Below are 15,008 nucleotides of genomic sequence, written 5' to 3' on the forward strand. Positions count from 1 at the left end.
AGAAATATGCAGGTACCTGATATATAAACTCAACTGACACTCTAGTATCTGTAATAGTAAACTTTTAATGGCTGGTTAATTATATCACTACATTTTTATTGCAATATAGTACTCATTTAAGCACTTAAAAATGGAAGGTGTACAAAGATTAAATTAAGACACGGTAAATTGACTAAATATTTGGTTTTTATATAAATAAAGGTCATAACCACACTGTTGACATGTAATACTGTTATAATACAACAGTTAAACTGAGTCTACAACAGAAGTCGTCTGTAGTTAAACAGGAAACAAAGTTGAAAAAGACCATGTTAAAACAAAACTACTGGGACTAACAGGTCGGGATTGTAAGTAGCAACAAACATATTCACTCAGCTCCTGAGTATTTCAAGTTTTACAGTACACATTAAAAATGATTTCTTCCATCAACACTATAAATTCAAACTGTCGGATGTTTATGCGTTTTGCAAGTTACACTGATTGGATGCTTAGATGGGAGTGGGGGTCGGCGCATCTCCCGATTTGAAGTTCACATCACCCACATGCTAACACAAACACAACTTGTTCCGTCTGCCTTCCCCCATCTCCCCCAAACAAAGGCGGCAGGATTTTTTGGTTTCTTTTAGATAATTGTTTTAAAGGATTTGTGATGATCAATTGGAACGTCTGAAATTCAGTAATATTTAACTCTTAGACAACTAAGAGGTTAAAGATGGAAAATAATTTCTCCTAACACCAAGTTAGAAAATCATTTGCATCATGCTGTAAACTAGGAAGCAATGTAAAGCGACAAAAACCTGTCCCCAGTACATAATTAAAAAAATCTAAATTTCAAATCAGCAGAGCTGGTCTACTTCCATGTTGACTCTACGCCACAGTACGCGTGTGCGCTCCTGAAGTGCACGGCTAATGCAGGCAGTCTTCCACGGCGGCAAACGCACAGGAGCCGATTCCTGATCGAGCCATCAGTCCTAGACACTGTGTGGCCTGTCCCATTGCTAGGGCAAGTGGAGGTTGCTTTGGCAGATTGTGGGTTTCTGAGGAAAAATGATTTAAAAATGGAAACAGCAATTAGCAAGACATTTTCTAAAAACCCTCCGTCAGGAAGACACTGCGCTGCTCTCAAAATCAGCAACGCCTACACTGCTCTTAGAGACCTAACTAGCGAGGCTGACTTGAAGCCAGTGCAGACTGTCTTGGACCTGCTGCTCTGACTAGGTAGTATGGGTAGTAGGTATTCATCTGTTCAAAGAAATGCTTGCAGAATCAGGCTTTTAAACCTTTGGGTACTTAAAAACGTCCATATTAATTACGATTGGAAAGATGTTATTTCTTCCTTGATACTTTGAGGAGTAAGGAAGATTTAGTACTTCTTTTCAGCTTGACTAAAAGTCAGCTGACTTACCAAAAAAAGACACCAGGTTTTCAGTAGAAGTTTTAGTGCTGGATTCTTCCCCTTCTGAGGAGAGGCCCCAACTGAGGCTAAGTGTCTCCAAGCACACTGGCGAGTGTTAACTTGGGTTTCTAGAGGGCCTAAGGGTGATGGTGGCCATGAGTGATGACATGACAAAAGCACAGTCACCCTCTGATCCTGGAGTTAATTATAATTGACAGATAACTGCCCATACGTTAGTTTTCAGGGTCATGCATACCCCAAAATGGTCAACTACAGTACAGATGGAGTTAATTACCAAAATCTGTTCTTCACCAGAGATTAAAAAAAATAATGAACTACTGGGGAAAGTGGCCAACCAGCTAGAAGCTGGTGATCTTGGTGGAGATGTCCACAATTTAAGTTTTTATACAGATTCCCAATTAATACGATTACTAATCAGTCGTTTGTAGGCATAGTTGATAACCCAGGGCAAAAACCACAATACTGGCTGGTAAGGCTCCCTATGACTGAATTCAACTCTGGATTCCAAGTCTGCAGTGTGGTGGGAGAAAGAAAAGATGCAGAAGGAATGGAGCCAAAAAGGGGGGGGGAATTCAGGATTTAAAAGAGAAAATAGGATCAAGAATGTAAGAATCAAAATATGGCAGAAAAGGCACACAGACTGGGGAGAAAGATGGTTTGAAAAGTGGTCTGTGGGTTAGGATTAGTAAGCTCCTGGCTATTATTTGGCAACACCATTTAGCTAAACTTGGATGACGATAAACATTCTTAGCCAAGTCTAATCCAAGCAAGACCGACTTTTACAGTTCTGCTGTGAGTTGAGAACAATTTTTTATATAAAATCATCGTAACAGAATAAAAACTGAAAAGGAAACATTTTCTCCAAACTTTCTCTTGTATAGGGAAGTAACGTTGCTCAAAGGTAAGCATCTGGAGGTACTCTAATTTTACTTTGCTGACGGGCAGGAACATGTGGTTAATAAGCATTTTTAAAGGTTTTTTTTGGATATAAAACTTATTGGAATTACATGCAATTAATATAACAACTTTAAGCCTTAGAGATGAAACTACATAAAAGCATATTTATAAATCTGTACACTGACCTACAGCAATCTGCTGATCTTGTCATTCTGTAGGAATTCTATCAGTACAAATTTAAGGACCATTTACAGCTAAACCCACATACTACATAATCTGTAGCACGGTATGTAAGAATACGTGTATCTTGCATAATGGTCCCAAACTTAGTATTTAATAACAGAATTCCCTTAAAGAACCCAAGATATAAAAAAAAAACTCCTGCGAAAAACTGGTTACTTCAATAATTCTTTCTAGAAGATGTGGCATATATATACAATGGAATATTACTTGGCTGCAAAAAAAACCAACGAAATCTTGCCATTTGCAACACTGGTCTGGAGCTAGAGTGTACTATGCTCCGTGAAGTCAGTCAAGAGAAGGACAAGTACCATATGATCTCACATGTGATGTTTAAGAAACCACACAGGAAGCAGGGGAAAAAACCGTAAGACTCGTGAAGACAGAACAAACGGTTGATGGAGGGGCAGGTGGGTGGGTGGCGGGCTAGCGGCGGGCTGGGCATTAAAGAGAGCCCTTGTGATGAGCACTGGGTGTCGCATGAATCGCTGACTTCTACTCCTGAAACCAGTGATACGCTGTAAGTTCACTAACTAGAATTGAAATAAAAATTTGGAGGAAAAAATAAAACTCTTTCCAAGACTGAGTTTTACCTATAAATGTAGCGGAAGTTAAGCCTTCATGATTACTTACCATGTAGTCCTTTCAAAACAATTACAGTAAACCATGATCTGCCCTATACCCCCAGGACTGCTACTGAGTTCTATTTCTACCAACAGAGCTAAATGAATTTCATATAACCAAAGAACACAACACATTAATCAAAGAAAATTCATATTATTTATTATATACAAATTCTAAATTTAAGGAAACAGCACAAAAGATGACTGACTTTTTTTTAGTAACTGTTCTTACTCCAAACACCCCACTATGATACCTTAACACACAGCGAATTAACAGTTGACCCTTGAGAAGCAGGGGTGAGAACTGCACGGTGCGCGTCCGTGTGGCGTTTCTCTGGATCCAGCAGTGTGTCTCCCCTTAGGGTTTTCTTCCCATCTCTTCTCTAGCTTTACTCCAAGAACCCAGTACAGGAGGCATATAACATACACGATACGTGTTAACCGAGCGCTCCTGTTCCTGGTAAGGCTTCCAGCCAGCAGCAGGCTCTCGGTACTTAGGTTTTGGGGGAGTCAAACATTACATGCAAATTTTTGACTGTGCAGCAGTGTTTGTAACCCAACCCCCACATCTTTCAAGGGTCAACTGTAACTTCTGTAAGAGCAAATAAATAGATTAAGGCTCAACTATGAATACTTGCTTCCTTTACACTGTGGCCAAGAGCCATGGCCCTCCACATGTCTCCCTGTCTAAAATGTTCTCGAAGCTACTCTTTGTGGCACTGCTCTCCTGCACCTAAAACACAGTCTGAAACATGTTTAAGCCTCCACACCTGACAGGGCCAAGCTGTAAGAAAACACTTCTAGATTGGAGTCTCATTTTAGCAGAGGAACAGATTCTGAAGTCAGGTGAAAAATCACTCTTACAAATTACATTTGAAAAGAAGTATCCAGAAATTAGAAGACAGTTACCTAAACAACCCTGCAGAATTGATATGTAAATGCACAGGATGTGGCCGAGTTCACACACCTAGTGCAGCTACTCAGTACACAAACACCGCCAGGATTCTCCTCGCAGCAACCGCAGCTCGCCGCCTGTCACTCGGGCTCGCCTCCAGCCAAGCCTCGCTCCGGACACTGCCGCTCTTCCCTGCCCACCCGTTGTGCTCGGCAAGGGCACCCAGCGGAATACACGCAGCTTCAGAGCAAAGGTCGTGCTACAACAGGGGCTGCTGCTGCCAGGGTGCGCCCGGCCCCTGGAAGGCCCCCGTGCCCGCATTTTAAGTGCAGTGGGAGCTGCGATACGGGTGCCTCAGTCCAGAAATGCTTCTGCAACCTGCGCACAAAACTTCCCGATTCCCCCAGGTGTACCCCAAAGTACTGCTTATTCCATCTGAATGCACTTCATCTGGACGTGAGACAATGGAGGGGAAGGTTTCTGTATTCCAAAATAATTCTAACTTTTAACAATGCAGAAAGCATTTCCCCTCAAGACTTCACCAAAGCACAAATCCCAGCGCAGATACCACCTCGCCAACGTTCAGTCTCGCCGAAGCTGCGGTTTTACTCACCTAATATTGCACTGTTAAGAGCCGAGCACACGGGTTCTCTCTGAATTGGGTCAAGCTGATTTCCAACTGGGCTGTTCCAAGGGTCTGAGTAAGCGAGTAGACTGAATGCGTCCTGTTGAAAACAGAGATCGGTTTTTAATTCAAACGTGTAAACTACCGCGGTCCCCACAGCTTCACGGCCCTAGACTCCTGCCACAACCCCCTACCCCAATGCTTAGGCTGTATGCTTTGTAACAACGCGCTGATGCAACAAAGCCTACGCTGTTTTCATTTTTCTTTACTGTAAACAGCCATTCTCATTAATCTTCCCCCATCCCTACAACACATGCGGAACAGTGAATTAAAACGAATTCTCCTGGAATGTGCTAATTAAAGAGGAAGACAAAAACATGCAGATGCTCTATAATTTATTACCACTGATACAAATCTGACGTTAAAAGGAGAGGGCCTCCCTGTGTATTTTTTTAAACAGATGTGGGGACTCGCTACAACTCATTGGATATCATTTTCTCAGGAATCAAAAAAATTAAACTGGCTCCCCTTCCCGAACATTCAGTAGTTCCAACTATCCTCAAGCCACCCTTCCCAAAGGAAACGACACACGGTCTTTTCAGCCGCTCTTTCTCTTCTTTCTAAGGGAGGTGCATATGACCGTGGTTTCAAACACGGCTTTCAAGTTCAAGCTGCATGCTGCTGTGGGGCCTCTGGCGGGCAAAGGCCTAAGTGTCCATTTCCTCATCTCTACAGAAGGAGTCCTGCCTGAGAAGTTCGTGAGGACGAACAGCTCGATGAAGTTAGCAATGTCAGTTCATTCTAATCTTTCAACACGTAATTTTTTTTTTTTAAGATTTTATTTGGGAGAGCGAGCGAGCAAGGGGAGTGGGAGAGGCAGAGGGACAAGCAGACTCCCTGCTGAGCAGGGAACCTGACTTGGGGCTCCATCGCAGGACCCTGAGGTCACAACCAGAGCCAAAGGCAGGCTCTTAACCGACTGAGCCACCCAGACGTCGTCTTATTTTGCCACCAGTCAGTGCCCTCATGTGGAGCACCAGTATAGACCTAGAGAGACAAGTAACAGGACACCTTCCCAATTCAGAAGGCATTCGTGGGAAAGTGCTGTGGAAACCATTCATCAGTGAATTCGGTAACAACACTTCCAAAATGCTGGTTTCAGACATGCGGAAGGCTGAAACTGCTAAAGCAAAGTATTCCCAGGTACAGCCGCACCGCCGTTCCTCTACTGAACTCCCTGGCGCTCAGGCAGGGGAAAGGCTTGGGCCGGCCTGCGGCGCACACCGGTCTCCGCACTGCGGAGCTGGAGAACCGCCCGCACGGCTCTAGCTGTCCGCCGGAGGCCACCAGGCAGGGCACACGGGCACCTCTGAAGGCACACGTGCGGCTGGCCCATGGTCTGACACTGCTGAATCTCTCCCTCGTGCCAGACAGCTTGAAAGGTCTCTGAAGACGAAAATGTAGTACCCTATTCTGAGTCCCCTGCAGCCATGGGTGAACGCGGGGTCCAGGGAAGCAGCTTCCCACACCTGCCAATCACACGAGCTGCTGCTTCCCGTGCGCCCCGCGGAGCTGCTCAGTTCCGGATCCCGGTTCCCTCCCTCTGGGCTTACTGACAGAGAGACGATTAACGTCCTACCTCCTGGAAAGCCAACTCTGATCAATTGCATTATTCCTAAAGGGCTGATCTTCGCTCAAGGCTTAATTTACCCCACAACCACCATTTAATGGGGGACGATCCCCATACTACGGATCCATTTTTCAAGTACACTGAAGAGTTGCCCAGGAACAACTGGTATATGAAAACCTTTAAGCACAAGACTACCCCATTGGGGCTACAGACCCAGACATGCTACCAAAAAGAAATGGTGCACTCCCAAATCTCAAATCGGCCATCCCTGTGTTTACACCTTCTTTAGTATTTACAACAAAACCTCAGGGAAGAAGATGATGACGGCGATCACCTGTCATGCACGAATACTGGGCGCAGTCATTTTGTAAGCACGAACGTGGACAGACTCATTTTATCGTCACAATAACCTTAGGACGGGAATACTGTTGTGCCCAACTCAGAAGCAAACCGAGGCCAGGAGAGCTTGAGAGCACACCGCTCGTGCAGAAGTCACTTAGGAAGATGCGGTTTCTTTTAACTGTCGCTCTAAATGCTACGACAAAAAAAGTCCAAAATTTTGCTCTAATATTTTCAATATAGTGGAATACAGTATTGCACAAAGCTGCAAGACACTTGGGCCACAGCTGGCAATCAGCAGGGAGGACCGCACTGTTTCAAGGACTCCCACAGTCTTACAGGAAAGTCAGACATGTAAATAACAACGTGTGGCTTGGTAATGGAATATGTTGTGTCACGTGACCCAATCCCAGAAAGAGCCCCAAGCTCCATGGAAACAGGCTGAGAGAAAGGCAGGCCTGGATGGAACCACAGGTAAGGAGTTCGAGCCTAAAATGCCTCTAAGTCACACTAAAAAGCTTGAATTTTTTCCCATATGGCAGTGGAGTTTGTTGATTTTTAAAGGATTCTACTCATTCATCTGACAGATCGCAAGCAGGCAGAGAGGCAGACAGAGAGGAGGAAGCAGGCTCCCACTGAGCACAGCGCCCGATGCGGGGCTTGAATCCAGGACCCTGAGACCATGACCTGAGCCGAAGGCAGAGGCCCCAACCCACTGAGCCATGCAGGCGCCCAACAATGGAGTTTTAAATCGAGGATTGACATGGATAAAACTGAACTTCAGAAATATCACGCAGCAACGCTAAAGAACAAAGCCTGGAAGTCAGGTGAAGCTGTAAGAAAGAAAATAAAACCCTAAAAGGAGAAAAAAAAAAGGTCACACCACCAGCTTCCCCGAATATCTATTTTATCTTTCTTTACAAAGGGAATGAGTCAGGGCAGCAACATTAATGTTTTAAATCCTGCAGTAAAACAACTGAGGGTGAAGTTTTGGGGACCAAAGAAATGCAAACGAGCGAAGTTAGGTCTGGTGTGGAACCCGCGAGAGCAGAAGAATCCAGTAGTGCCTCTGGCACTTTCCTTTTCTACTGTGGGAAGCGGGGAGAGGTTTCTGGAAAGCAGTACAGCAATATACAGCAAAGCCGCAATAACCCTACCCTTTGACCCAATCACTCTATTTCTAGGACTTTCTCCCAGCGTTACAATTTTAGGGAAGAAACAAAGACACACGGATAAAGGCGTTCACTGCAGCACTGGAATAAAAGCAAAAAAATCGAAGGGAGCAGAGCTTCCACGAACCGACCTGGCAGCGCTTTAGAGCAGTACGCGGCCACTTCAAGTAACGGAAGGCCCAGAAACTGGAAATAAGCGTTTAGGGCTGTAAACAGAAACAATACCAAACAGCACAACTACAATCACTAGGTAAAAATACACGCACACGGGATTTAAGGCACAAAACTGAAAATATCTTTGAACTATCGTGGGATGAGGGGTTACTTTTTACTTCAGAAGAACAGGTCTCCGTGGGAAGAACTTCTGAGGCCAGTGTGACACCAGTTAGGTCCCTCAAACTGTACTTACAGTTGGCTTAAAATCGGGAGCAGTTTCTAAACAGGGTGAGTCCAAACTGTTCTAGTTTTGCTTCGGTTGCCAGCTGGGGCTGCTCGCTCCTGCTGGCCTCAGCCCCGCTGCCGCGCCTGGCCGCCCTGCTGCAGTTCCGTCAAGGGTGGCGGAACCCATGCAGGTGGCGGTCTGGGAAGCCGAGGGCCGGCAGGCGTCGGCAGGTGAGAAAGCGGGAGAGCCCGGGCAGGGGCGCTCCTCCCCGGGTTCAGTCCGCACCAGGCCCACTCCGCCAGCACTCAGGGCCAGCGGAACGGGAGGGGCCTCCCGGGAAAGCATTCGGGGACTCTCACCTCTGCATTTAAACAAATCTTGCTCTATGCACGTGTGATTCAGAGATCTACGCAGATCCACACACAATGAAAGATAAAAAAGACCCACTACAATTACACGTGCCCTGAAGTGAAAAATGAAAGGAAAAGAAAAAAGAGAAATTTCTAAACCTTCTCAACTGCAGTAAAGAAGCTTTGCGTGTTGTCCTCGAACCCTCCAGCTGCTCTCCTGGGGCTTCCAGCTGATCCATGAGCTTAGCCCCCTTGCAGCAAGGGGAGTTGCGGGAGGGGGAGGAAAGCGCGCAGGATACTGAGGAAGTCTCTTGAAGCAGCTGGCATCAGCTTCCAAGTCAGAAGTGCAAAATCAAAGCCATCCACATTCTTCAGATAAAGAAGATGAATTACATCTTCACATAATTCAACATATAATCAAGGACTCTCTTGGAGAAGAGGCCACTGATGCCATTTTGGGAGCTCTGAGCACACTGGAACCCAAGTCAGTCAGCTGATGAAGTGAAAGCCTGCATTTTCCAAAGACACCACAAAAATCCCAGTTCCTCGTCGTGTGCCTTTAGCACGAAGTCTGAACAAGAAAACCGTCAGACGACCTAGTGTAAAAAACTGTATGAAATCCTAAAAACATTTCATATCTCCAAGTCTCCCCTCCAACAGGAGCGCTCCCAGGACCCTCCAGAGACCCTGGGGTCCCATCAGGGACCCTCTCAGGATGTCATGTAAGCTCCGAACTGCTTTCATAGGGAAACAAAGATACCTTCTCTCGTCTCGCTCTCTCACTCCCACAACCACACGGTGGAGGGTTTCCAGAGGCTTCTGGTGTGCGGACGTGCAGGGAGGGAGACCGCAGCTCACCCTCCATCCCACCCAGCGTTTACGGAGACACATACAAACGTAAAGCAATGCCACTGTCCTTATTTTTTGAAAGTTATTTTTCATAAAGATATCCAATGGATTTATGATTATTTGTCAACAGACAGATTAACGTTATAATTTCTAGTATGATAAAAATAAATATCACCCATATGAACAAAACTCTTTTGGAATAATCATGAAATAGCTAGGTGCCACCTGCGTGAGATACAGTTAAAGGGCGAGGAACCAAGACCCACTCTGACCTCAAGGAATTCTTCATCTCAGAGGGCAAATGTGGACAGCCATTTCCCTAATGTACCGATGTCTGATTTTTCTTTATTTTGTGTTCCTTAAACTGCAGTATAATTCGATCGCATTGGTTTCAGGTGTACGTTGCAGCGAGCTTGAACAGCCCTATGTGCTCCTCAGTCCTCATCGCCTTACGTGCGCCCTCCGCCCCATCCCCGTTTCACTCCCCCACCTCCCCTCTGTTCTCCGTAGTTAACAGCCCTTTTATCTTTTCTTTGTTCGTTTGGTTTGGTTCTTGAATTCCACACAGGAGCGAAATCCCGGATTTGTCTTTCCGGGACTGACTTCCCTCAGCATTATACCCTCGAAGTCCGTCCGTGTTGTCACAGAAGGCAGAATTTCATTCCTTTTTAAGGCTGAATAACATTCGACTGTGTGTATATATGTGAATAACACAAATACACACACACACACACACACACAGAGCACATCTTTATCCACTCGTCTACCAAGGGACACCTGGGCTGCTTCCATAATGTGGCGACTGTAAATACCACTACAGTAAACACAGGGGTGCGTGCATCTCCCTGAATTACTGTTTTCATAGTTTTTGGGTGAATACCCAGCAGTGGAGTAACTGAACCGTACGGCAGTTGTGTTTTCCTTTCGGGGGACCCCGCCGAACTGTCTCCCACAGTAGCCGCACCAGTTTGCAGTCCCAAATCAAAAACTGATTTGAACATTTTAAATAAAAAATTGTTTAAATTACATATTTCACTGATTTTCTTTTACTTAGCATGAAAATCAGTATTTAGCCCGCGTTTCTGGCTGAGCCCCCCCCCCCCCCCCACTGGAAACAGCAGGAGGGCTGTCAGGCCTGTGCAGGGAAGCCACAGCCCCTTCCGCCTGGGCGGCTGGCGAGGTAGGTAAGGGGCTCCTTATCTGCTCCGAGGCTAAGCAGGTATGCTCTGTGTATACGGCAGGTGCCACACTGAGGCCACAGCACAGGAGACCGTTCCCTGTCTGCTGCCCTCATGCCAGGCTTGGTGCTAACAGGCGGTGCTGGCTGGCGCGCTAAGTCTCAGTCTGGGGCAGGGAAGGGCGGCCCAGGCCTTGCTCCTTCCCACCAAACCCAGACTTAGGCTCGGGGCCACCGCACACATCTCCCCTTTGTCCTTTGAACTTCTTACAGAACATTCCAGAGAAAATATTTACAACAAATCACCTCTGAGCCCCACCTAATGCTAATGCAGGATTACCAAAGAAAGAAAGAAAGAAAAAGAAAAAAATCACAATGGCTAAGTTAATGTTTCACAGACTCACAGGGCTATTGGGACTTTAAGAGTAAAAAAAAAAAAAAAAAAGTCTTTTAAAGAATCTTAACATCCCCACCACGGACTGCAGTGCTGACTTAAGGCAGGGGGAAAACTCGTCCATCTGCAACCGATCCGTAAAACTGGTGAACATCCTGAAGTGCGGACATTTTATCCGTCTTGCCATCCACCCATCACACACATCAACCTGGGAGAGATCTGAGAATGCATTTCAACGCCCCCCGTTTTGAAAGATGACCCAAGGCCGCAGCAATCGCCATCAAAACCGAAACCCTGCAGGAGACATTCAAGGCGCTGCAGCCCTGAGCGGCGTTTGCAGAAATAAAAATAATCTCAAATTTATATCTTTACCAGCAAACCCACACCTCTACCAACTCTGCCAGTTTTACAGCCGAGAAAACAGAACCAGACGAGTAAGTGCTGCCGGGTGGCAGAGCGGGGATTTAATCCAGCTACTGGAAGTCCAAACGGAATTCCTAGCACGACTCAGTGTTTTACAAAATGACAATTGAGTTCCTTTGACACATTTCTAGTTTTTCAAGGAAAAGCAAATCTACCTTCAACATTTTTTTATTCGCTGTGTTCTTGCCACACTCTCTCCTCAGCTGTTCGCTCATGGCCTGCAGCTCTCTTCCGAAGTGAATCATCCTCTCTATGGCGGCCTGACTTCCTCCACACAACTGGCGTCTTAACTGACTCGAATCAACTTCTGTAAGCGAAACAAACGAGTATTTTACTACCTTAATAAATGGAATACAATGGAGAAACGAACATAAATTGCTTACAACAGTCTGTACATTTCATTTAGGAACTACCTAATAGTTTATCTAAACACGTGGCTTTATTTTAATTCAGTGTGAAACGCTGCAGCTAAAAGGTCTACTTCCTCTAAGTCTCAAGAATCTAGGCTCCAAACCCAGCACGCAGCTGAAAGTCAGGTGACAACCTTCCCATGCAGCGGGCACCTAGGGTATCAGGGAAAGGTTTATAAGAAGTTAAGCACAAATCTCTAACACGACATTAAGCAGCATTAAGAAGAAAGGAACAAAGTCAGTAACTGCCTCTCAGGCTACTCTGACACCAGAGATGCAATGAAAGGGTGCCTCTTGGCTAAAAGCTGAACGACTCCAAAGAAACACAGAAGACACCATATTACTGAAAGGGTTAATCACACACTTTTACAAAATAATTGTTTACTATAGTATATATTTATCTTGGTGGACACCAACCACTGATTAATAATGTAACTTGTATGGATGACTAACGGTGACAATGATCAATATTTACTGAGCACTTACTTTGTGCTCATTAGCTTTTCACAGATTGGCTCATTTAATCTTTACAATGACCTACAGGCGTTGTTCTTATTACCATACCCATTTTACAGATGAAGAAACTGAGGCACTGAGCTCTTAAGTAACCTGTCCAAAGTTACACAGCTAGTAAGTGGCAGTTGCAGAATTTGAATCGAGGTCATCTGGCTCTAGAGCCCCTGTTCTTAATCACTGTGCTTAACTTACTGAGTATGGAAGCTGTGGTATTTGACATAGGAAAACGAGGCTGCCTTTTAAATTAAAGCCCTCGCCTGAGAAAATGAATTCTACGTTGAACACATAATCCTCAACAACAATCCTCAATACAGACCTTTTAACATCAAAATAGTCAGAAATCTAATGTTGCCATGCAATTCAGACAGATAAGAATGTTGAGGCTCCAACAAATTTTCATTCTCCAACTGATGGGAGAGTTTGCCCATGGTTTAACTTTGTGGCACGATCTACTTACACAAGTTATCAACAAAACAACTACATATGCTAATGTGCTTTTCAGCCACATCATTTTCCGGCAGTAGGGAGAAGGGTGGGTCACACGTAAGCACCTACTATGTGCCCGGCACCGAACTATGCATAAGGCACGTACATTCACATGAAATCAACCTAAGAAATTGATCAGAATTTATAAATCATTTCTACCCATCTGGCCTTTACTGGTGACACTGAAGTAAATATAAAAACTGTTCACACCTCCAGCCCCAAACATGCTACAGAACAGTTAACACTACCAAGAGTGCGGCTGCATTAACGAGAGCACTGAAGTCAGGGAAACCATCCCGCACGGAAAACTGAGACGCGCCTCTGCTCCTCAAGCAGCCCACGTCCACGGGACGCTCTGGGTAATATGTACTATATGTACGACTGTCAAATCCAATGGCACATACATCTTTAAATCTGATTTATGCTCATCAGCTGGGAATCAATACAAGTAAAAACATAACCTTGTAGTCATCATTTTTTATTAAAAATGTAAGAAATATCACTGCAGACCCATTTCGGTGTCACAATCTTCCATTTCGTGGTCATGTTTAGAGCTACCGTTTAGGAAACCATTGGATGAAGTCTCTCCAACCCCATTGGAGTAGTGCTCTGTTTCCATGTCTACATCATTACTGGAAATGAGAAAAACAAACCTAATTTTAGAAATCGCATGCGTGCAGCTCAGTTTAAAATAAATTACTACTCACTACACATAGCCTGCTGATATACGACTCCATCATATGAGGCAACAGCGATCTGCAAAAAAAGGTGTTTAGTTCAATCGTGAACGTCTTCAAAGCCAGTATGTAGCTTGCCCTTAACAAATTTGTACTCCTGGATGGGAAAGGGGAAAAGGGTATGTCCTAAAATGTAGTGGTTTTCTGACTACAGTATGAACAAACTTTTTCACATACTTCCCACGATTTTACCAACTCAGATCTGCACTTCATTTTTTGCTCGCTGATGAGCCCTTGCCCCAAGATCCCCGACCCTTACCGTGCAGCGTGTGTTTCCAGCATTCAGGGAAAATGGTGGGGGGACTTCATTCTCAAACTATTCCCGGTTCCCGCTTCACCTCTTTGTTGCCCTCATATACAACTCTCCTAAGACGATTTCTTCTTTAACGGTCTTCACTTTCTAGCATCTGTCCTCGCCGCTCAGAAACACAGCCTCCCACAAAGGTAAACGATGACTTGGAGAAAGCACTTTGTCTGGTCCTCTCAGACCTTGTCGGCACCCAACATGATTTTCCTCTCATGGGTTTTCTTACTGGCTCAAGAATCTGCCAAACCTTAATTTTAAAAATGCCATTTTGGATACGCAGGTTGCTCCCTTCACTTGCGTCTCATTTACTGACGACAGCCCGGGGCCAGTCCCCGCACGTGGACACACAGACGCTGTTGCCGCGTCCCCCGCCCAACCCCCGCACTCTAAACCCCACAAACACCTCTTCTCAAAGATTTCTCCAATGAGGAGCTACATAAGGATTCCATAGTCCAGAAGGACACAATTGATGAAAATACAGCAAATACATTAAAATGTACTTTTCTCATTTAAAAAGCAATGTATATTCATTTCTGGGGAAAAAAAAAACCAACAACACCGAATGCAGATGAGCAAAAAGCGCCCTGCGCGTGACACAACCACAGGCAAAACCCCGGGGACAGCACGCGAGGTGAGGTGTGTGCGCGTGAGGGCACGGCTGCCGTCAGCAACATACCTCAGCGAAAAAGACACAGATCTAGGGAGTAGGGGGCAATGGCCCCAGGATTCCTCCATCAGTCAGAAATGCTTGTCTACTTTTTTTTTTTTTTTAAAGTAGGCCCCTTGCCCAGAGTGAAGCCCAACGCCGGCTCAGAGCGGAGCCAAGATCAGAGTCCGACGCTCAACGGGAGGAGCCAGCGAGGCACCCTGGTTTACTCTATCCTGACGAACTTTGAGAATCGGTAAGACAAATCAAATTTTAGAAAGAATAACGTTTAATTTAATGGAAATTCTTAAGATCATAGTTTTTAGCGATCTTAATAAATAGGCTAAACTTTGTTCTTTTGACAAAACAATGTAGTATTTGGGAGGGATTCCTTCATTCGAAATCCATTTAAGAAGAGCTTTAGAGCGTGCTCTGTGTTTGGGAGAAGCAGCCTCTGCCCTCCCGGGGGGAACAGAGGATCAGCACTCAGATA

At 45.2% G+C, this 15,008-nt stretch overlaps 1 protein-coding gene across 3 annotated transcripts in view; it reads right to left on the reverse strand.

Moving 5' to 3' along the window:
• Positions 1-45: 45 nt before the first annotated feature.
• The window catches only part of RANBP9 (RAN binding protein 9), an 87,530-nt gene continuing 72,567 nt past the window's right edge, over positions 46-15,008 (reverse strand). The window contains exons 11-14 of one of the 3 annotated variants that reach the window (XM_046004165.1): positions 13,336-13,457; positions 11,569-11,720; positions 4,686-4,797; positions 46-1,037 (exon numbers count right to left, since the gene is read on the reverse strand). In XM_046004165.1, the coding sequence (XP_045860121.1) occupies positions 907-1,037; positions 4,686-4,797; positions 11,569-11,720; positions 13,336-13,457 (517 nt within the window). In that variant the 3' untranslated portion in view covers positions 46-906. Of the gene's footprint in view, positions 1,038-4,685; positions 4,798-11,568; positions 11,721-13,286; positions 13,458-15,008 lie in introns of those variants that run through there. The other 2 variants (XM_046004167.1, XM_046004166.1) reach the window with 2 other exon arrangements.

This window comes from Meles meles, chromosome 5, assembly GCF_922984935.1.
Source record: "Meles meles chromosome 5, mMelMel3.1 paternal haplotype, whole genome shotgun sequence".
Classification (NCBI taxonomy): Eukaryota; Metazoa; Chordata; class Mammalia; order Carnivora; family Mustelidae; genus Meles; species Meles meles.